Source organism: Vulpes lagopus, chromosome 23 (assembly GCF_018345385.1).
Source record: "Vulpes lagopus strain Blue_001 chromosome 23, ASM1834538v1, whole genome shotgun sequence".
NCBI classification, from domain to species: Eukaryota; Metazoa; Chordata; class Mammalia; order Carnivora; family Canidae; genus Vulpes; species Vulpes lagopus.
Genome location: NC_054846.1, coordinates 29,209,228 through 29,232,780, shown reverse-complemented (window position 1 = coordinate 29,232,780; position 23,553 = coordinate 29,209,228). Strand labels below are relative to the sequence as shown.

The window sequence follows — 23,553 nt, the reverse complement described above, 5'->3', positions numbered from 1 at the left end:
CTCTAATATTCACTAAAACTTACTCCTGTCCCAAATTCTTCAGTAAGAGCACTCTCCTGATCTAGGGATTGTTTTCCCTTGCATAAAGGCATCAAATTTGTCACTAAGTTGTTTTAGCTGTCATGTAACACTTGAAATAATTGATCGTTTATATTAAAAAAATGTAATTTCCAATAGAGAATATTTAAAACCACATCAATTGACCAAAGTAATGGTGGAAATTAAAATAATATCTTAAAAGCTTAAAAAATTTAAGCTTTAAATTAATTGCACTAAACACACCTTATCTGGTGTCATCAGCACAGTTGACTCAGTTTTTATTCCAGACTGGTGAATATTCACAAACATTCCTGAATCTAACAGTCCTGCTGACCTGTAATAAACAAGTACAAATTTTAGCCTTAGTTTCACTGGGAAGAAAAACAAATGACCAGCTACTTAAAGTATGTTTTGCTTGTTTTTACTATACCTTGCAGTTTCACTATCTGTTACAAAAGTTGGAGTTGCAGCTAATGGGCTTCGAAGGTCTTTTCGGATGTAGATTTTTTCTGTTGAAGCGGCACAGTTGGAAGATTTTTCTCGTGATACTTCAATTGGTTTTCTTTCACACTGAACAGCTACAGAAATGTGTTAAACTATTACATCACAATGAGGAACTTACAGGCAATTATAAATGTAACCTTTCTGTCAGCAATGCTGCTCTCCTGGGAGACAGTTGCATAACTGAACTCTAAAGATAATCATTTATTTTTAGAAATTATTTTCAACTTCAACAAAATTGCTTCAGAATAGTAATTTGCATCTCTCATTCTCTTTTCTCTCCCTGGCCTAGCTATGGTAGAAATGTAGAGAAATTCTTATTTTTTAAAAGCTCACTGTCAAGAGGAAAAACTCAAGTTAGAAGTCTCTTCCCTATCTATGAGTTAAAAAAAATAATATTTGACCAAATGGAAACAATACTGATAGGGAGCCACAAAAAGACCAAAGTTAAAACTTTTTTCAGTTAAGGGCAGGGGGAGTTTTGAGAAATACTTCAATGATATAATCTTCATTTATATAATATAGGTAGTATATTTTATAGGAATTTTATTCCATGATACTTAGGAGACAGTATAGTTTAGTTGTTAAATGTACATTTTCTGAGGGGAAAAAAAACAACAACAACAAATGCCTGCCAAGATTCAGATCCAAGTTCTGCCACTTATTAGTTGTGTGACCTTGTGCAAGTTACTGTATTCTGTTTACTCAAATGTAAAATGGGTAAGAGTACTACCTACTGCATGGGGTTTTGCTGTGAGAATAAATAAGTTAATTCATATGTTATATACAGAGTTAGGCATGGTGAGAGCTCAATCAATATTAGCTACCCTAGGGCAGCCCCGGTGGTGCAGCGGTTTTAGTGCTGCCTGCAGCCCAGGGCGTGATCTGGAGACCCTGGATCGAGTCCCACGTCAGGCTCTCTGCATGGAGCCTGCTTCTCCCTCTGCCTGTGTCTCTGCCTCTCTCTCTCTCTGCATCTCTATGAATAAATAAATAAAATCTTAAAAAAAAAAAATTAGCTACCCTACTTATCACCTTAGTAGTTTGACCGAAAACTAAACTGGTATCTACTTAGTTATGTTTAAAAACAAACAAACAAAAACATGTTCAAACATACATACATGCAAAGTATATAGACACTCAAATAAGTATTTTGTTGAATCAATAAAAAATACATGCATATGTACACATTTCTATAGTTGGAAAACTGTAAATTAAAATCATATATATTGACATATTGAGTAAATTTTGACATAATTCTAGACTTTGCCTGAATTCTTAAAATTATTTTCTCCTTTAAAGCTAATACATACAGTCTTGTCTCATTCCAAACGCAATACATCTCTGTAACCTGCAGTATTGACAGCGGTTTCGATGGTGTTTATTGATAATACAGTCCTTTGATCCTCGACATGAATAAACTAAATTTTTTCGGATGCTTCTTTTAAAAAATCCTTTGCAGCCTTCACAGGTTACTGCTCCATAATGACGACCTGGGGACAAGATGTTTAAGAAAACACAAAAGTCACATATTTTGAAACAGAAATGGAAATAAGCCCATTTCTTCCTTTTAAATAACAATATATGTGATGAAGATTGTTAAATAACAATATATGAAGATTGTTAAATAACAATATATGTGATGAGATTGTTGAGTTTGTGACATGAAAAAATCTTTTAGAAGTTACTAAACAGATAATGAAACAATACTCTTTGCTAAATATATTAAACAATATGAATTTTTAATTCTGTTAACAATATGGAAAATTTCAGAAAAAGAAAGAGCAAAACCATCCATAATACCATAATAAGTAAAAATTATTTTTACTTCTGAGATAACTTACAAATTGTAATTCTCTTATATAAAGGTATTTTATTCTGAAAGCTATGCTCCAAAAAATACATCAATTAGTATTTGAGCTATAATATTCTCTTTTTGGGGGTGGGTGGATGAGTGCTGACAGACAGAGGGAAAGAATATCCACACTGGTTGTGGAGCTGCTATGGGGCTCGATCTCATGACCCTGAGAGATCATGACCTGAGCTGAATCAAAGGTTGGATGCTTAACCAACTGAGGCACCCAGGTGCACCTATAGTAATCTCTCTTTTTTTCTTAAGAGATTTATTTATTCATGAGAGAGAGAGAGAGAGAGAGAGAGAGAGGCAGAGACATAGGCAGAGGGAGAAGCAGGCTCCATGCAGGAAGCCCAATGTGGCGCTTGATCTCAGGACTCTGGGATCACGCCCTGAGCCAAAGGCAGGCGCTCAACTGCTGAGCCACCCAGGTGTCCCTATAGTAATCTCTTCTTATTTCGGGTGCCATTTTTTAAATTTATGGAGCAATTCATCACATTTTGATTAACATAGCACTTCACAAGTCATTTCTCTGATACAACATCTATTAAATTGAACAAACTCTTAGAAAAGTTGCAGTGGAGATTTTTGTAATGAAGCTATGGAAAAGATTTAAGATTATACTTTAGTGAACATGGGTGCTTTCCTGGCATAATGTAACAATGAATATAACTAAAATGACATAACCCTGAGTACTAATAATAGTACTTGGAGAAATGCCTGCTCAGCTATACACAGCATTAAATAAAGAGTAACCAGAGCTTTTCCATCTCAATGATTCAAGTTACTCTATATTCCTGGACTAGTAACAGGGCTTAACAGGTAAGTTAATAACTTGATGTTATGTGTGAAGCACAATTCATTTTTAAGCAATTCCTTTGACAAAACTGAACTCACATTCAAGAAAAATTTCCACATATTCAGCTTACATTTGCAAAGAAAAACTCTTTGGGGCACCTGAGTGGTATAGCTGATTAAGCACCTGACTCTTGGTTTTGGCTCAGATTGTGATCTCAAGGTCGGAGATTGAGCACCGTATGGAGCTCCATGCTAGCGTGGAGATTGCTTGAGTTCCTCCCCACAAAATAAATAAATCTCTCTTTTTTAAAGATTTTATTTATTTATTCATGAGAGAAAGAGAGAAGGAGAGACACAGGCAGAAGAAGAAGTAGGCTCCCTGTGGGGAGCCTGATGAGGGACTGCATCCCAGAACCCTGAGCATCATGCCCTGAGCTGAAGGCAAATACTAAACCACTGAGCCACTCAGGTGACCCTAAATAAACAAATCTTTTTTTTTTTTTTAAAAGCAAAATTTCATAATTCTTCAAAATATGCATTTTATGTCATTGCAAGATCAAATTAAATTGCATTCAAGTAAAAAAAAAAAATCCTCAGGTGAATAAAAAGCTTTGGGGAAAACTCAGTTAAATTTTATAGGCTTCAAAATATGAACTATAATTAAATAAAAATCTTTTTTTTAAAAAAAGGGACACCTGGGTGGCTCAACAGTTAAGCATCTGCCTTTGGCTCAGGGCATGATCCCATGGTCCCAGGATCAAGTCCCGCATCAGGCTCCCTGCATGGAGCCTGCTTCTCCCTCTGCCTCCATCTCTGCCTCTCTGTCTCTCTCATGAACAAATAAATAAAATAAAAACAACATGCTCTTTTCTTTTTTACTTTCAGAAGAAGAAACATGGTAGTATGGTAGTTATTCTAACAACACAACAACACAACATACAGAAAGTTATTTTTAAATGTTACCTGATGCTTTGTCTCCACATACTACGCAAAGATCAAAAACCTTATTTGGTCCTTGGTCTGGGGAAGAATTATCTGTTAAGAGCTAAAGAAAAACCCCCCAAAACAAAAAACAAAAAAATAATTTGTTAATAATGCTCTTAAAATAAAACATAAAAGAACAGTTAGTCTTAATTATTGCTTGCTTTCTCATAAGTTCTTCTGAAACTTTGAACTCTATTAAGAGTATATCAATTAAACTACTGTTAATTTTCTGTATATACAAGTAAAAACTTCAAAGTTATTAGAAGCAAAGGTAAGAAGAATATCTTTTAAATTTGTTCCATAAAATGTCAAACACTCAAATTCATGAATATTTAATGCATCTTACCTATTAAGCACTTATTATTCATTATTCATTCAACACATAAAATTACTGCAGCGGTCTATCAGCCCTATCATGATAGCTCAAAATTTTTCCACATGGAAAAACAAGCTATAACAGCATAAAAAGATAACTGAATTTTTTAAAACAGAAAAGTAGTTAAATTTTTTGAGGTATTTACTTGTAATTATGGAAATATGATTGATAAACCTTTCATCCATGAATATTCTAAGATTTGGATTAGGTGTAGTCATAGACAGCATGGGATGTGGAGTCTGATAAATGGTAGCATGTTAGTCGGACTGGGTGGGGAGGCCTTGGACAAATTATAAACCCTCTTTATATAAGGAGCTAATTACTAGTTATAGCTAACATAATGCTGGCAAAAAAATACTAGTTTCTTCTTTTAGGTTTAGCTTCTAACCTTTTTTTATCATTTTCTTTCAATCTTTTGAAACATGAACAAATTAACTCCATCAAAAATCAAAATCATTTATCAAAAAATGTGATCATTTTATCAAAAAATGTGATAGGGCATTCACCATATCACCTTCACCTGGCTTTAAGGCAACCTACAAAATAACCTTCTACTTTGATTCTTTCTTCTTTTTAGGGGTGTGAATGCCTTCAGGAGTTAATTCTGATTTTAAAAACTTTATTTATTATTTTATTTTATTTTTTTAAAGATTTTATTTATTCATGAGAGACAGAGAGAGAGAGAGAAAGAGAGAGAGGGGGCAGAGACACAGGCAGAGGGAGAAGTAGGGTCCATGCAGAGAGCCCGACATGGGATTCGATCCCAGGTCTCCAGGATCACGTCCTGAGCCAAAGGCGGTGCTAAACCACTGAGCCACCCAGGCTGCCCTGATTTTAAAATGTTTAAATACGGACACCTGGGTGGCTCAGTGGTTGAGTGTCTGTCTGCCTTTGGCTCGGGTCGTGATCCTGTGGTCTTGGGATCGAGTCCCACATTAGGTTCCCCGCAGGAAGCCTGCTTCTTCCTCTGCCTGTGTCTCTGCCTCTTTCTGTGTCTCTCATGAATAAATGAATAAAATCTTAAAAAAAAAAAAATACAAACTTTAAGTAGTCCTTAAAATCTTCCTTAAAATCTGTCCCTTGCTATGTTACAATGGCATTATTTCTTTCTATATTTATATCATCATAAAAATTAGTTTTTAACAGAACCTTAAAAAAAATAGTTGTCCTTTGAAAGCATCTATGAAAGGCATCACTCTTCCTTAATAGCACATCTATTGTGAATGATACTCATCTTTTATCTACTATTATTCCTAGGGGAAGAATAAATATTGAGAGATTAAGGGACTTGCCCACATTCTTTAGGTCACTAGATCAGATATCCAATTTTCTTGGTCCAGAAGAATTCTATCCTAAACCGGTTTCTCTTTCTTTGCCCTGAGAGGTGATCCATAAAGTAGGCAAAGTACCAATATTATCTTTTTCTCTTGAAACAGAGAAATTTTTTTTTAAAAAGTGTAGCTTTACAGTGGAAAAATAATCTGATACACATTTCTTAAGCCAAGTTGTCAAGATCAATGTCACCAGTTATAAAACATGACAATAGTAAATTTGATTACTTGATTTAGATGTGATGAAAATGGCACTTTACCTCTGGGCTCCTCCTTACCAAACCAATAACCCCAGTCTAATCATGAGAAAAACATTAGTCAAAGTCCCATAGTAGGGCCGTCTATAATATACCTGACCAAATACCTCAAAACTGTCAAGGTCATCAAATACAAGGGAAGTCTGAGAAACTATCACTGCTAACAGGAATCTTTTTTTTTTTTTTTTCTTTTGCTAACAGGAATCTAAAGAGAGATAATGACTAAATGTAATATGGTATCCTGGAACCAAAAAGAACATTATGTAAAAATCAGGGCAAGCTAAAATCATCTATGGATTTTAGTTAATAATCAAAATTAATTTGCTAATTATAATAAAAGTATATTAACATAAAATGTTAATAGGAAAAATTGTGTTTTGAGAGGTTATATGGAAACCCTATACTAACTGCTCAATATTCCTGTAACTATAAAACTTTTCTAAAAATATCAAATTTGTTGGTAAAAAGAAAACTTTTCTAAAAATATCAGATTTGTTGGTAAAAAGAAAAAGAAATTAAGGTATTCATGATGTTATAAATTTTTTTAGTGACTTTCGGCTTATTGATAAAGTAACTTCTTATAAATCCCACCCACTTTTTACTTCAGCTGTTTTTAAAAATAATACAAATGATGCAATTAGAAAGGTAATAGAATCTGTCAGGTTATACAGGCAAAATTTTGTATTTTATTAATTAGTTTTTCAATCCCAAAAGAAACTTTCTGTGATCAGGTTTTCATCACAAAAGAGAATTCAATTTTAAGTGGGCATTCTATGAAAAAGTTTCCAAAGGGTTTGTTGGATTTGTATTCAATCACAGCAACCAGCAGTGAAAATATCTAAGTACAGGCATGCAGTGTATATAAGTCTTAACTGGCTCTTTGAAAAATATATAACTAGCAAAATTTAAATGATGCAAAGTTAATCTGGACCACTGACTAACTTCCAGTATTAAAGCAGACTGGGGATAAAACTGTCTGCTACATCAAGGAATATGTAGATGACAACCAAGGAGCAAAGAGCAAAGTGACAAAGACAACAGCCATAATACCGACTTTTTGATTTGGCAGCTTCTTGCTTGAGGCCCAGGCAGTCTGGTCTTAGGCAGTGCTGCTACCATAGGAGAGGCTCTTAATTTGGTAGTTTCCTAATCGTGCAGAAGCGGCAGGTCTCTTAGAAGCCAGGTCTGCAGCATGTCTGAGTGGTTATTCTTGGAAACCTAACCTGGATCTGTATCTTCAACCTTTCCAACAATTCTGTGAATTCTCTACATCCTTTATTAAGAACCCCCTCCTGGACAAACTAGCCAGAGTGGCTCTTACTATATGCAACTAAGAACCAACCCCTTCCCCCACCCCCCGCCAAATATATGGATGTGAGGGTGCACAAGGAAAAGTACAGTGGCATACGGTAGTCACCACAGATAATGTGCACAACATATAATTTTATGCAATTCTTTCTTTTCCTTCAGACCACGTAGGATGTAAAGTCTTAACATCAGGACTTATGACCTGCTTTTTAATTCTTTCAAGTATAAGATGAAAAGATACTCTAAAGTATTTACCTGGAGATGTTGTGCAGAGAGATCAGGAGTTGTAAAAAATAACTGATTAACACCTGCTGCATCTGGAGTAGTGAGGAAAACTTTCCCTGGAGTGGAATCTTGCCTGGACAAAATGACTTTGCTTGGGGTAGAGCCATCGTGATTTGTCAGAATGAACTGCTTGCCTTGTGTATTATGATCAAGTGCCGTCACAATCTGGATTTTCTGGCCAGTTTGCTGCTCGGTAACAATCTAACACAATCATGTCAAATTAGTAATCAATTCAACTTATCTTTTTTTTTTCCCTCTAAGGGCACAATTTTCTCCTACCTTCAGACAAAGCTAGAAAAGGATACCTTTATATAGATATTTGATATGATACACATACACTATACCTTTTAAACTAGCAATTCTACTCCCACAAAATCCCATCCTATAGAAAAACAAATGTGCAAATAAAGGTACAATAGAAAAAACACTTGGACCTATTTTGATTCCTTGCTTCCCATTCCCTCCCACCTTCCATTTAGACAAACGTTTATTGGGTGCATTCCATTTGTCAACCACTGTTTATTCTGGGCTCTGGAATATGGCAATAAACAAAACCTTTGTTCTCATAACGCTTTCAGTGAGGAAAGGCAGATAAAAAACAAACAAGAAAATAATATTGTCAGATGGTATTAAGTACTACAAAGAAAAAATAAAGCAAGGTAGAAATGGTGAGAGTCACTGTTGGAACAAAAGCCATGAGGAAATATTTTTGCATAGACCTGAGTAACAGCCCAAAGCTTAGTGAGTCCCGAGAAGAGGAAATGAAACATGAAGGAAGGCCGTGGGGCAGGAAGAGTGTGTTTCACACATATGAAGCGAGAGACACTGCAAGAGAGCTATGTGAGTGAAACAGCGTGGCAGAAGGTATTAAGGTAAAAGATGGGATCTGAGTGACAGCAGGAGCCAGATGGTATAGGGCTTTGTAAGGACTAAGTCTAGATTTCCACCTGTGTGAAAAGGAGATCCACTGGAAGGTCACAGAGCAGAGTAGCAAGATCTTTTTCAAAAAGAGTAATTTTAGATTTAGTGTGTAGACTAGCCTGTGAATGTTCAAGAGAAGAATTAAGGGAGACCAGAAAGGATGCTATTGCTCTGCTCACACAATGGCAGTATCTGGGAATTCTATACGGGCAGAGATCCTGGTAGGGTACAGGGCAGTAGCCATGTTGGAGGAGAAAAATGATTGGATTTGGGATATTTTATGAAGGAAAATATGACAAGATATGCTGAAAGACTACATGTGGAATATAAAGAGAGAAGAGTCAAGGATGACTACCAAATTTTGCTCTGAGCAACTGGGAAGTCATCTACTGAGTTGGAGGAGACTGGGGAAGAGCAGGTTCATGAATAAAGAGAATTAGCCCAGCGTTGAGGGCTTTTGTTTTGTTGAGCAAATATTTTACAGAATAAACTCACTAAGCCAATTTAATACCTTCATTCAAATTTAAAATGCCAAAGTTGGTTTGTTTCCAACTTTTTTCCATTTCCCTGAAATTATTTTCAAGATTCTTTTCTATGCAAAATTCACAACAAAGTTCTGAATTACTAATCAGTTTTTATCTAGAACAGACTGTACTGATTATAGCTGCTGCCAATCTGAGTTTTCTTTATTGACCATTATTTCCAGCATGTCCTATTGTTCTGGGTGTACTTTTCATTGCTGTCAATTTTATTTTATTTTATCAATTTTATTTTACATAGGTTATTTCCACAACCATCTTCCCTAACAACTTTCAATGATACCTGTAAGATGTGAATTTGAATCAGTTTATTCATAACAAATTTTACCATGTAAAGCCTAAGCTATTGTAGGTTTCACTGTGGATTATTTCTAGCAGTAATATTCATTGTGAAGTAAACAAAATTCTAATGGCTGACCAACTTATTTCTTAGAGAAGAGCTATGGGCGCAGGCAAGGTGTTGGTAGTTCTTTGACAGCACATCCAAACTTGACAAGTGGTAGCCTTTTTAAGGCTAGTTGCAATATTAAATCAGAAACTGTATGAAAATCCATTGGTTTATCCTGCAATTTGAATAGATCCTTTACTTGTCTGTGATTTTCTAACATCACACTGGCCCACTGAGTGATGTACATCTTTTATATGTTGATCTGTTTCATCATACCATATCATTACATGGCAGGTAGCTCCTGGGGGAAAAAAAGGGCAACTAACATTTCAGTATTATTATGAAAATAGTTCTGACCTTCCTGAGTCTCTGAAAAGAGTCCCTAGATGATACTTTGAAAACCTCTGGATTATGGTACTTCTTACTAAGGAATAGGGCATAATTGTTCCAGGTCTCATCACCCTTCTGCTATTCTTCATTAGCTGTTTTTCTTTTGCACTCCCATAACTCTATATAGTCATCTGTTATAGCCCTTATCATTGTACTGTGACTGTTGGATGACTTGACTGTCACTAGATTTAAAGCTACCTTAAAGTCAAGAGTATCTTTTATCTCTTTACTTCCAGAACCTAGCATATACAGTTGATGTAAGTAGGTTTGATGGATCTGAGAATGAACTGTAAATCAAACATACCTCTCCCATCTGTTGTTCAATAATTTGATGTGCAATTTCTTCTATAGTTGCCATGTTCTAATTGCCAAAATGTCCTGCCAAAATAAAGATACCTTTTCACAATTATACTCATAAAACATATTTCCTGAAGAATTTATAAATAAAATGACATGTAGCTAAGATTTGTTTCAAAATAATCCAGTTGGGGTGGGTGGGAGAAGGAGGGAATAAACAAAACAAGATTGGCCATGCAATGACGATTATTGAAAACTAATGAAGTTTATATAGGAGTGCATAAAAACTATTCTCTTTGCTTTTATGTATTTTGAAAATATTAATTAAAAAAATGATTCAATACCAAACAATTTTACTTTTCAAAGATACTGAAGGCTAACCAGGAGAACTTTGATGCAGATCAGGAGTAGTTTAGTAATTTAAATAAGGGTAATCCTATCTGTTAATAAATATGTCACTATAGCCACTTGACACACTCTTTTACCAGTATACTGTAAAAATTAACAAAAGAATTGCATTCATTCTGAAGGAAAGATCTCTCCACAATTTTGTGACTGTTCTTTATTAGTGGCAGTTTCTTACATATTAAGGTTAATTAGAATTTAAGGTAAAACTTTCTCCAAATGGATTTGAGAGCCTGAAAGATTAATGTGCTGACTCTGACTTGCTTTTTCTCTGTATCAGCAAATAAGAATACAAAAATTATTTTTGATTTTGTCACATTATATAATGTCATAAAATTACTAATACCCTATAATTATAATTATTTGCCAAATTATAAGTTGTTTTCCATTAGAAGACTTTGAAAATTTTAAATGCTTCAATTGTACTAAAGCAATGTTCAATATTTAGCTTTATTTAACTATTTCTCACTAGATAAAAAAGCAGTGGCCTAACCTCTCTGGAACCAACCAAGGAAACAGAGCTGCTCCCCAGGCCTGTATCCTCTGACTCATCTTTGGATCTTTCTTCCTTTTTTTAAAGAATAACAAATATTTGAAACTGAATAATTCTACTGGCCCACCTAGTAGTATCACACAAGTCCAACAGTTTTTCTTCAATTCATCCTATGAATGTCCCCTTCAGTCCGAGCTGGCAACACTTCTGCTGATATAAAAGAAATCTTACTGCCTTCCCTGCAATTCATGGCGGTGGAGGCCATCACATATAAGAGCCCTCTACAGATCTCTCCTGGATAACCCCATCCAGGCCTCTGTTGAGATGGCTGACTGGATCCACAAATCACATGTCCCGAATCTCTTTAGCAAATGGTTGTCCAGTCACACCCAGGATAGTCCCTTCAGTCCTGGTTCCTTCGTTCCTTCCTTCCCTCTTTCTTTTTCTTTCCTTTCTTTTCTTCCTTCCTTCCCTCTTTCTTTCTCCTTCCTTCCTTTCTCTCTCTTTCTCTCTCTTTTCTTCCTTCCTTCTTTTCTCTTTCTTTTCTCTCTCTCTTTCTTAGATTTTATTTATTTGAGAGAGCATGAGCAGAGAGCCCAATGCAGGGCTTGATCCTAGGACCTCAGAATCATGACCTGGGCTGAAGGCAGATGCTTAACTGAGTCACCCAGGCACCCTTGGTTCCATTTTTCTTAATTCCTTTTTCAGTATCTCTCTCCTCTCACATTTTACTATAAGCAATGAGAAATGGCCAAGTCTTCAACAGTTTGCTTAGAAATCTCCACAAATAGCCAAGTTTATTGTTTAGAAGTTCTACTCTCCATGAAAGGCTAGAACACAACGCCAAGTTCTTTGACACTATCCTAAGGTTCATTTTGCTCTAGTTACCAATACTGTAACATGTTTCTCATTTATGAGACTTCACTAGAAGCACCTTTAATGTTTATTTTTTAAAAGATCAATTTGAGGGAGAGAGAGAGAGTGTGTGTGTATACACCTGTGAGCATATGTGTGTGGGGGTGGAAAGGTGGGGAAGGGCATAGGGAGAGGGAGAATCCCAAGCAGACTCCCTGCTGAGCTAGGAGCCCAAGGCAGGGTTTGAATTCATGACCCTGAGATCATGACCTGAGCTGAAATCAAGAGTCAAATGCTTAGGCAACTAAGCCTCCCAGGTGCCCCTTTATTATTATTTTAAAGAGTTTTTTATTTATTATTTGAGAGACAGAGAGCACCCCCCTCCCCATGTGTTAGGGGAGGGGCAGAGGGAGAGAATCTTCAAGCTGACTTCCTATTGAGCACAGAGCATGAAGCAGCATGATCTCATGTAGAGCTGATCTTACAACCCATGAGATCATGAGATCATGGCCTGAGCTAAAACCAGTCTGACGCCCAACCACTGTGCCACCCAGGCACCCCTAATGTTTATTATTTCTATCAACATTCTGTTCACGAATCTATCTGTGTATCTCTAAGACAACAGCAACTTTTCTACAGTTCTCTTTTCTTTCTGAACTCTTACCAAAATTGCCTTTGGTATTCTTTTTTTTTAGATTTTATTTATTCATGAGAGTCACACAGAGAGGCCATATTATTTTTTAAAGATTTATTTATTCATGAGACACAACACAGAGAGAGAGGCAGAGACATAGGCAGAGGGAGAAGCAGGCTCCCTGTGGGGAGCCTGATGTCCTTTGACATCCATATTTCTACCAATATCTCTTCAAGACAATCTAGGATTTTGCTAGCATGCATCACAAAACTCTTTCCACCTCTATCCATCTCCCAGTTCCAATGTTTAGGCATTTGTTAAAGCAGCACCCCACTTCCCAGTACCAAAATCTATATTGATTTGCTAGGGCTGACATAACAAAGGCTTAACAGGGCTACTTTTGGCTGTATGGATTCAAATAACAAAAATTAATTTTCTCTTGGGGCATCTGGGTGGCTAAAATGGTTGAGCATCAGACTCTAGTTTCTGCTCAGGTCTTGATCTCAGGGTCATGAGATTGAGGGCTCGTGCTCAGCATGGAACCTCCTTGAGATTCTCTCCCTCTGCTCAAGCTCACACACTCTCTAAAATAAATAAATAAATCTTAAAAAAATTAATTTTCTCACAATTCTGGAAACTAGAAGTCTGAGACAAGCTGTCAGTAGGGTTGGTTTCTAAGACCTTTCTCCTTGGCTTGTAGATGGCAGTCTTGTCTCTTTACATGTCTTCCCTCTGTTGTGCCTGTGTTGTAATCTCTTTTAATAGGGACAACAGTCATATTGGATTAGGGCCCACCCTACTGACCTCATTTTAACTTAGTTACCTCTTTAAAGGCCTCATGGCAAAATATAGTCACATTCTGAGGTAATGATGGCCAGGACTTCAATTTGATCAGGGAGCGGATGACAATTCAGTTCATAACAGGCACAAATCTAGTAAGAAATGCGCACAATACATGTAAGGAAACTTTTACAATGCTACCTAGAGAGAAGAAAGACTGAAAGAACACCAAAAAAAAAAAAAAAAAAAAAATGATTACAGTGACTATCTCCAGGGAGAACTGGAAGTTTGGGAACAGGGGTAGAATGCAGACTGACTTTCTGCTGAATAAGTGTCTGTCTCTTTTAAATTTTACCTACAAGTATTACCACAAACAAAAAGTAGTAGGAAACAAAAAGCCAGTTTAAAGGAATCTTTTCCAGAAATCCCAAAATCTACACCAGTGTTATTAGCACATTAGCCTCAAAGAAACTACTTCATAATGAAAACTTAGGTAAACTATTTGTATATATATTATTGTTTGATTACTTTTAAGTGTATGAATAGAAAGAACTGAAGTCAAATCTCAGTACTATTATACGAGCAAAAAATTACACTAAATCAACTTCTAGCAAAGACACCAAAGAGTATTAGGGTATAATGTGTAATGTACTTATGTGCATGGTATATACACATGTACAGGTTCATGTTTAACTGTATACTTTTTCATTAGCAATGCTAATGGTAATAAAAATGCTAAAGGATTTGAATCAAGAGTCTGACACTTAACCACCTGAGCCACCAAGGCACCCCCTTCGACTTCTTTCCTTATAAACTTTCTGCATTACCGCAGTAGTCTAGAGCCTTTGTTCATATTGTTTTACAGATCCAAATAATCCACTGGTTAGCAAAAGAATGCTTAGGCAAAGTTTTTGAAATACCTCAGTGATCGTATACCTCAATTTGTACTGAATGAAACAGAAATGAGAGGAATTTAGGGAACAGATTTGACCTGAAAGGCAGACTAAGAACTCTTCCCCTATGGACCCCTCTCCAACCAAACATAGGTATGTATGGTACATGCATTGCAATATCAAACTACTTACCTTATCCTACTTATAAAGCCTGTTATGTGTCTATCAAGCCAGCTTATTAAAATTCAAGTCTAGAAAGGCACAGACACAATGATATAAAGTCAAATGTATGATCCTATTTTCATTATTACTTATTTTTCTCATTAAACTATCAAGGAATATAACATTTATATGTAAATAAATCCATAAAATAATTCAAATACATTATATAATCTTGTTCATTAAAAATTTTTCCCACCACTTGCAAAAAGGAGGTAAACTATCTAAATTAATAACAAATTGTGGGGTGCCTGGGTGGCACAGTTGGTCAAGTGCCTGACTCTTGATTTTGGCTCAGATTCTCAGGATTGCGAGATAGAATACTGTATCAGCTCCACACTGGGCACGGAGCCTGCTTAAGAGTCTCTCTCTCCCTCTGCCTGCTCCCCACCCCTCCTGTGCACACTCTTTCTCTCTCCCTAATAATAAATAAATAAGTTACAAATTATATCCAGATGTTTTAAGTTTTACTAAAATTCAGGAATTCCCAGAGGATAGTATTATTTATTCTGATAAACGAAAGTATTACCAAGGAAGAAATGATAAAAACTGGTACAAAAGAAATAGGTATTTGGCATAAAAGCAGGTATTTATGATAATGTATCAGTCACTTTGGTTGTGATAAAGGCCTAACTATGGCTAGTTTAAGCAAAAAGGCAGGAGGTGGAGGAAAGCGGATTTACACTGATATGACTCAAGTAGAGCTGACTTTGGGAAAAAATGGAGCTAGGGTTTTTGGTGCTGTCAGGAATTTCCTTATCTCTATGTTGTTTTTTGTTTTGTTTTGCTGTTTTTTTGTCTCTACTCTTATTCTCCCTATATGGCTTCTTATTTTCTACTTTGTAGTAAAGCACCAGGAAAGGAAAAAAGAGTGTGCATCCCACACAAGAAAATACATTTTGCATCATGACTCAGCACACTTACAAAGATTAAACTGAAATAAAGTCTTAATGAGACTATTCTTACCCTCAGTATATCTGATGTACTCTTTTCCATTTCCTTTAAAAAAAGAAATATGACCTACTAAATTAATTTCTCCATCCATAAGTGGCTCACAACACAGTTTGCAAAATACTGCTTTGGATGCCAGCAGCCTACATTCAGTTAATGGTATTGGGACTGGTGGGGGAAAAATGAACTGTTTCTGATGTAGTCAAAGAACACAGACTTAAAATTTTGAATCTGAATGGAAGAAGGATGGCACCATTCATACTATGCTTTTTTTCTTTGGGAAGGTAAATAGAAATGAGATCATAGTAAATTGAAAAAAAAATCAGGAAAAAAAAATCAGGGCCGAAAATGTGGGACCGTTTGTTTTTTGTATGTTAATCAGGTCTGGAATAGTAAAGACAGCATCTTCCTGCTTTTTACTTTGTCCCTCAGGCTGGTGAAAATACTTAACCCTCAACGCCTAACTCAGATGTCTCCATGAGGTTTCTCCAGAGTCACCCTCTAGTGTGGTGGTTCTGAGCTCCTCTTGTTCATGTATTGAGCGCTGTGTTCATTCAGCTTTCTGGAAATATTTCTAATTTATAAAGAAACTGTCAACCGGGACACCTGGGCGGCTTAGTGGTTGAACATTTGCCTTTGGCTCCAGGGTGTGATCCCAGAGTCCTGGGATCAAATCCCACATTGGGCTTCCTACATGGGGCCTACTTCTCCCTCTGCTTGTGTCTCTGCCTCTCTCTCTCTCTTTCATGAATACATAAAATCTTTAAATTAAAAAAACAAAAAAGAAACTTAACCACTGGTGTAGATATTCTCACTGACACTGAATTTTTACACCTTTTTGAAGTAGATTATGTTGAATCCACTTTTTTGTGAGGAAACTGAGCCTCACAGTGAGTGACGTGCTCATACATTTAATAAGTAATAAAAACGGGATTGGAACTCTGATTTACTGACTTGAGGTCTAGGACACTACTTCCTATATAAACTTATTCGATTTCTCTGTTTTTCTCTTCATCACTCCTACCTAATTTGCTTCATAACAATTAGCACATGGTGATTTTAAAAAATGTTTTCTCTAAAACACAAGCCCTGTGGGGCAGAGCTTTCCCACTTTGTTCACTGTCAAGTCCTAAAGTCTCACAATGCCTGGTAAATGTTTCAGTAAATTCGTACTAAAGTTAAATGACTACTAGGTACTGTTTAATACTAGTGGTTCAGTGAAAACTACAGATCTTTTCCTTAGAAGTCTATTAGAGATGGGTCATCTATGCATAGGACAGGGTGCTGTAGGAGACAAATGGACATAATCTTATGTCCACACTGGGCCCACACCAGGCCCACACTGGGCTAAAAATGAGGGAATGCTTATTTTCTGATCATAACTGTAGGTACCCGTTCAAAAAAAGAGAAAGAAGAAAATAAGTAGCCTATAAATCTCACCTAGAAGTCACTTAACATTTGAGAATGTTTATTTTTAGCCCTTGTGTGTCTTGCATAGTTAGAATCAGTTGTAAATAAAATTTTGTTTCTTGATCTTTGTATTTAGTTTGTCATTAGCATTTCTGTCATTAAGCATTTTCCTCATATGCTATTTTAATGAAATAATTTTTTGTAGAAATCTTTGTTCATTGTTTTTGCTAAGATGTCACCTTCTCAGAAGAGTCATCTCACCTCTTATTAAAAATTGCAATTCCTTCCCTCCAGCATTTTCTGTCACTAGCCCTGCTCTATTTTTTTTCCACTCCGCTTTTTGCCATTTATTGGTATTGTATATTTATTTGTTTGTTGCCTGTTTCATTTTACCAAAATAGAACCTTCATAAGGGGGAATTTGTTTTAATACTACCTGCTCTATCTCTAACACTTAGAAAAATACTTCACCCATAGTAAGCACTCAGTAAGTATTTGTTGAGCAGAAGAATAGTGAATGAAGTATTGGGTCAATGAATATGAGCATTTTTAAGACTCTCAATACACAAATGGCAAGTTACGTTTCTAAGAAGGTGATAGCAATTTAGACTTCCAAAAATATGTGAAGACTGCTTGTTTTGCCTCAATTGTTGGAGTTAAATTTTGTCTTAGAAAACTAACTTATGTTGATTTAGTGATTCCATGGTCATGGTAGAAAAAGAAGCCAATAGCCAGAGACACGGAACCATGAGCAACATGGTAAATTCAAGGAATTAATTACTAGTGTGTATGGTTAGAATATAAGGTTTAAAAAATGACACCTTAAATCATATAAAGGGAAGACTCTGAAGAATATTAAAAGGTGAAATAATATTAAATACACGTTAGAGCAATCAGGCATAAAAATATTAAAGTTTCAATTAAATGAGTATTATTGGACTTTTAAATCAAGAGATTTGGAACTAGACTGGTTGTAGTTTGGGTTGTCCTCACAGTGACTGAAGTCATCTATGTTGATGGCAGGAAAGGGATTAACAGCGTCAATTTTCAATGAATAATGGTATTAGAGCAGAAGCTAATGAATGAGAATAATAGTCATTAGAAACTATGGTATAATGGATTTAAATGAATCTCGGAGGAAACATTTTTGGTGTGGGAGAAAAGTAGCCTCGTTCAGAGGCCTACCACGTTAGCACTGTCCTTGAGTTGTATATATATATATATGTGTGTGTGTGTGTGTGTGTGTGTATGAATACAAAATAGTTTCAGTCTCATTGGCGTATTTTAAAATATTGTACTGTCTTCATTAAGAATAATGATTCCGGGATCCCTGGGTGGCGCAGCGGTTTGGCGCCTGCCTTTGGCCCAGGGCGCGATCCTGGAGACCCGGGATCGAATCCCACGTCGGGCTCCTGGTGCATGGAGCCTGCTTCTCCCTCTGCCTGTGTCTCTGCCTCTCTCTCTGTGTGTGTCTCTCATGAATAAATAAGTAAAATCTTAAAAAAAAGACAAAAAAAGGAAAAAGAAAAGAAAAAAGAAAACTGACGGGAGTAAGGTTTCTCTCACCAGAAAACACAAATTCATTCACTCACACTGCAAATGACAGTATGCTGCATTTCAAGGAGTTCATAAAACCTCCACTAGCCTTGAAGGCCTTCAAGTTAACCCTTCAGGTAAAATCTGAGCTACTGCAGTTTCCTGAACACGCATTTAATATATACATGAAAAGCCCCTATTAGGCAAGAACCATATTTATGCATATTTAAAGTGCCAAGAAGACAAAAACCATTCTGGGGTCAGCTCCTTTGACAAGCAACAGTATCTCAGGGCGCTTACAGAACTGAACCATCCATATTCTCCTGCTTCAGAACCACCAATGTCTCTTTAATGGCCGAAGGATAAAGTTTCCATGCTTCTCTTTTTATTTTTTCAATATTTCCTGTCACTGTGGACACAGAGTTTCTTTCTAGTCTGACTTCCTCATCTTCCCATTTTATCTCCTATTGCTCCCAAGAGGGGCCCCTTTTCAGGTCAAACTGGGATGTTCTTTAGGCCTCAATATACTGTTTCCAGGCTCCTCTCCCCTCTCTTAAATCCCACGAGACGTTCAAGACTCAAATTTTTAAAAATCCAGTCCACTGAGGTAGGTCTAGCATTTACTGTGTACCCTAAAGCTGTTGACTTGAATTCAGAGACTTTTGTTAACTTCTAAAGACAAAACTTAAGTAGAGATACATTTCCCACAGCCCCTTCACTAAGGATTTTAAGAGGTTGCAAGAGGGTTCTAAAAAATCGAAAAAAGGTAACTATATTTATACCATTAATTATGTATGTTGTTTCTTTTGTCTTTTCTATTCCCGAAGGGCAGCAATTATACACTTTGTGTGACAGAAACACAAAGCGGACATACCTTGGAAATGTTTAATGCCTTTCATCTGTATCTCCCTCAAAACTCTTCCTAAAACACTGAAATGCTCCTAAAATGAATAATGAAATTAGTTACTCGTATGTGCCATGCGTTTAAAAAAAAAAAAAAAAAAAAAAAAAAAAAAAAAAACAAGAACAGAAACATCCCTCCTCTAGATCTACGAACTGGACACGAAGGCAAAATTTTAAAACAGTCACCGTGTACCAGTCAACCATCCAATCGACACTGCTCAAGAACGTCCACATCGAAGGCTCATTTTACAACATCCAGAGGAACAAAACCCCGAAAGGCCGTAACTTCCAGTCCTTTTGGCTTTTCCTTTCCAAGTATTTATTTGTTTAATCAACAGGCCGACCCTACTACTTAGTGAAGGTTCCGAGACAACTTGGCAACATTTGTAACTCCTAAAATGGTGCTGTGCAGGGGCTGCAGGCAGTTTCTTAAACAAAAGGACTACTGGAAGTCAGGACATGCCCCGGCCAGGGAGCACCCCGGGCCGGGCCGTTTTTCTCAAGAGACGGGTCCAAAGACAAGGGCTGCCGTGGCCCGGTTTGCGCAGGCAAGTCAAGGGCGTCGCTCCGTCCGTCCCGAGCAGCCACGAGAATTCGGAAGCGGCGTCGGAGGGGACGGAGGCCCCGGGTCGCCGACGCTCGAGCCCACGGCGCGCCCCCGGAGCCCGGCCCTCCCAGGCGGGGGAAGCGGCGGCGGCGGCGGCGGCGGCGGCGCCGAGACGGAAGCTTTTCCTGTAGGTGAAAGGTCAGAGGCGCCGCAGGAGGCGCCGGGGGAGAGGCTGCGGAGCGCGCCGTGCAGCTCGCGGACTCGCCTCCCGCGCCGCGGCCCCGCTCCGCGCCCGGCCCCGCCGCCGCCGCCGCCGCCGCCTCAGCCTCCCTCGGAGCCCCGCACGTTCGGCGCCGCCACCTCAGCCACTCTGCGCGCTCCCAGCCCAAGCCGAGCAGCCTGCCGCCGCGCCGCCACACGGGCCGGCCCCGCCGGCCGCAGCCCGCAGGCTGTCGGGGGACCCGGGGGTGCGGCCGTCGGCAGGTGGGAGGAAGGGACACCCCGCCCCCGCCCCCCGCCCCGGGCGCGGCCACGACGGCTCTGCTCCCTCCTCGGCACTTCTTACCGGCGCTTCCCCGACGAGCTACGTCCCGCGCCGGGCGTAGACCGGACAGTCCCGCTGTGGTGGCTGCTTGGGGTTCCGGGAAGAGACAGGTCGGAGAAAGCTCAAGGGGTTGGGGGTGAGGAAAAGTGGGGGCAGGGAGCTTTCTGGGTTTGTGTATTTGGGGGGGTCAGAGTTCGTGACCCCTCCCTCGGCTCTGCGGTACGTGCTCCCCTCCGCGCCTGCGCATTACTGGTGGACCGGCGGTGAGGAGGTCGTGACGTTCCCGGGGTGGAGGAACGAGGAAAACCGAGCCAGAGTCCGCCGCCCCCTGTCGGCTGGGAGGGGAACCGCACCGCCGGCGCGGCCCTATCCAGGACTTGAGGTAGCCGCGGGCGCTTAGCATCCCATTTGCCCAGGGTGGTCGGTCGTTAAAGGAACCTTCAGGGTTGAGTAGCACTAGAGAACCTCAGCAGTTTTAGGCAGTTTGGTTTCTAACTTGTGGAAAATTGGGCTTTGTTTTAGGCTATCTCTTACAAGTTTATTAGAGGAGTTTCAGTCTGGATAGATGCCAATAAAATATCTAAGATTTCCTAAAATAAGCGAAGGCAGAATCCTGCGCAGGAAGGCAAAGATTCACTTATTCGCTCTTGTGGGTAAATAGGCATAATGGCTAGATGGCGCAAGAATTACCACCTAGAATGTAAACTTCTTGAAGGCTGGCTTTTTTGTCAATTGGTGTATTCCCAAGCATACAGGACAATGCCTGGTGGTCCATGACAGGGGCGCCTGGGAGGCTCAGCGGTTGAGCCTCTGCCTTCAGCTCAGGGCCTGATCCTGGGGTCCCAGGATCGAGTCCCGCATGGGGCTCCCTGCAGGGAGCCTGCTTCTCCCTCTGCCTGTATCTCTGACGAATAAATAAAATCTTAAAAAAAAAAAAAAAAGAGGCATATGACAGAACAAGAGCACTGACAGCAACCACCTGTGGCATAGAGGTGTGGCAGGAAGAGCTGTCCTCTGTGCAAAGTACTGTGTGATGTGGACTTTAAGAGAAGGGGTCCTTGACATTTCTGTAGTATTGATCAGCACTAGAAAAGCAGTCATGGATTCAGGCCAGAAGCCCAAGTCAGAAAAAAACATAGGTGCACTGGGAAGGAGAATATCTCTATCATTTCCCTCTGGAACTAGGCAGGAAGACACGGAAAAGGGGCATGCAACGATCTCTAAGAAGGGGAATATGCTTTATGCCTCATTCTCTGAAAACAGGGCTGTGTGGTTCATCTTTAAATATGTGACTCTAGAAAAATATATGGCTTAAAAGACATCATCACACCGAAAGTAGATACAGTAAATTTATTTTTTATAAATATAATACATATTGACATTATTTACAATACTTGTTTTATTTATAAAGGATCTATATATGGACAATAAGATACAAAGTATTATCATTTTAGGTCAAAAGTGTTTCTAGAAATTCATGTCATTAAAAAATATATATATAGTATTTCAAGACTGGTTCTTAACATGCTATGACCAACTAATATAAAAGAGAGTTGCCCTTTTTCATCTCTCCCCACAACTAGGGGACTTACTATTGAGGCTTTTTGGAAATTTCCTACACATTTTTTCTTAAAATTAATCCTACTGGAAATTATCTTTGCTTTAAAAGGAAAGTCATAGGTAAGATTTTCTTTTAGAGAATAGTAAATGTGGCATAGGCTCCAGAATATTTGTACATGGAAGGCACTTAAAAAAATAAAAATCAGGGATCCCTGGGTGGCGCAGGGGTTTAGTGCCTGCCTTTGACCCAGGGCGCGATCCTGGAGACCCGGGATCGGGGTCCCACGTCGGGCTCCCGGTGCATGGAGCCTGCTTCTCCCTCTGCCTATGTCTCTGCCTCTCTCTCTCTGTGTGTGTAACTATCATAAATAAATAAAAAATAAAAAATAAAAATCAGAAGGAATCCATTTGGAGTAATTTAATTTGCCAAATAGTGAGTGTCCATAGCATGCAAGGTACTCTGCCAGATGCTGAGGAGGAGGCTCAGATTCTCAAGGACAGAATGTGATAGGCACCAGAAGAAAGTGTGTTTTCTAGCTAACGATGATGGAGACACAGAGAAAGGAGGGACTAGATTTGGTCTACAGGAATAAGAGAGGAGGAATAGGGGAGAGAAAGACTAGGACCAACTGTCACAGAAGTCTTGGATACACAGGCAGAAATGAGTTGGAAAGAAGGTGAGAACAAAGAAGAAAACCATGTGAACAGAGAAAAGTTGGGGTGGGCTTAGTTGGAGTGTGTGACACCTGAGGAAAAGTATTCCATACCAAGCCACTGGGAAGGCAGTGGAGGCTGCAAAGAGCAGGGATGAAACTAGGTTAGAATGTATAAGATAGTTCTGAACGGCAGTGTTTAAAATAAGACTGTGAAAAAAATAAAAAATAAGACTGCAAAGAAGGCACTGAAATTGGAAGAAAAGTTATTCTAATTATTGGGAAGAGGTAACAAGGACTTGAGCCAGGGGCTGTGCAGTAACAGGAATGAAGATGGAACACATACAAGAGCAATAGCAGAGGATCTTGTTGAGACTTGGAGGCAGATTCTGGAGCCTAGACTGCTGTTTTTCCAACACAGAAGAAAATAAACAGATCTGAATGAACAGAAAGTGGTCATGTAAAGTTTAAAATGCTTAAGGAGGACTCATGTAGATATCCAACAGGTAGTTCCAAATATGGCCTTGCAGGAAAAGAGTAGGTCTAAGATCTGAGTTACAATGCGGGCATGTGAGGGGCTGTGTTTGAGTTGTAGATGACACGAATCCTTTCGACACCTTCTATGCATTTCAACAATGATTTTCTCTTAAAAGACACTGGCTAGGCATTTTGTGAGACACAGATACAAGTATTTGCCTTTAAGGCATGTACAGTATAACAAAGGAAAAAGGATTTACCTCTCTGGAAATCCTAGTGACTACATTTGACTACAGTGGATCTCAAACTTCAAAAATGAGAGTACAAATGGATGCATACTCCAAGACCGATCAACATATGCTGTGATAACATTTACATTTTAACTAAATTACTAAATACAGGCTTTCTCTATTTCTGGAGAAACA

General features: G+C 38.5%; 1 protein-coding gene across 3 annotated transcripts in view; it reads right to left on the bottom strand.

The window, feature by feature from the left end:
- Positions 1-20,596, bottom strand: part of NR2C1 (nuclear receptor subfamily 2 group C member 1) — a 43,903-nt gene extending 23,307 nt beyond the window's left edge. The window contains exons 1-8 of one of the 3 annotated variants that reach the window (XM_041738382.1): positions 20,460-20,527; positions 19,319-19,385; positions 10,277-10,350; positions 7,705-7,935; positions 4,157-4,238; positions 1,854-2,033; positions 470-617; positions 283-373 (exon numbers count right to left, since the gene is read on the bottom strand). In XM_041738382.1, the coding sequence (XP_041594316.1) occupies positions 283-373; positions 470-617; positions 1,854-2,033; positions 4,157-4,238; positions 7,705-7,935; positions 10,277-10,330 (786 nt within the window). In that variant the 5' untranslated portion in view covers positions 10,331-10,350; positions 19,319-19,385; positions 20,460-20,527. Of the gene's footprint in view, positions 1-282; positions 374-469; positions 618-1,853; positions 2,034-4,156; positions 4,239-7,704; positions 7,936-10,276; positions 10,351-19,318; positions 19,386-20,459 lie in introns of all 3 variants that reach the window. The other 2 variants (XM_041738380.1, XM_041738383.1) reach the window with 2 other exon arrangements.
- Positions 20,597-23,553: the final 2,957 nt, after the last annotated feature.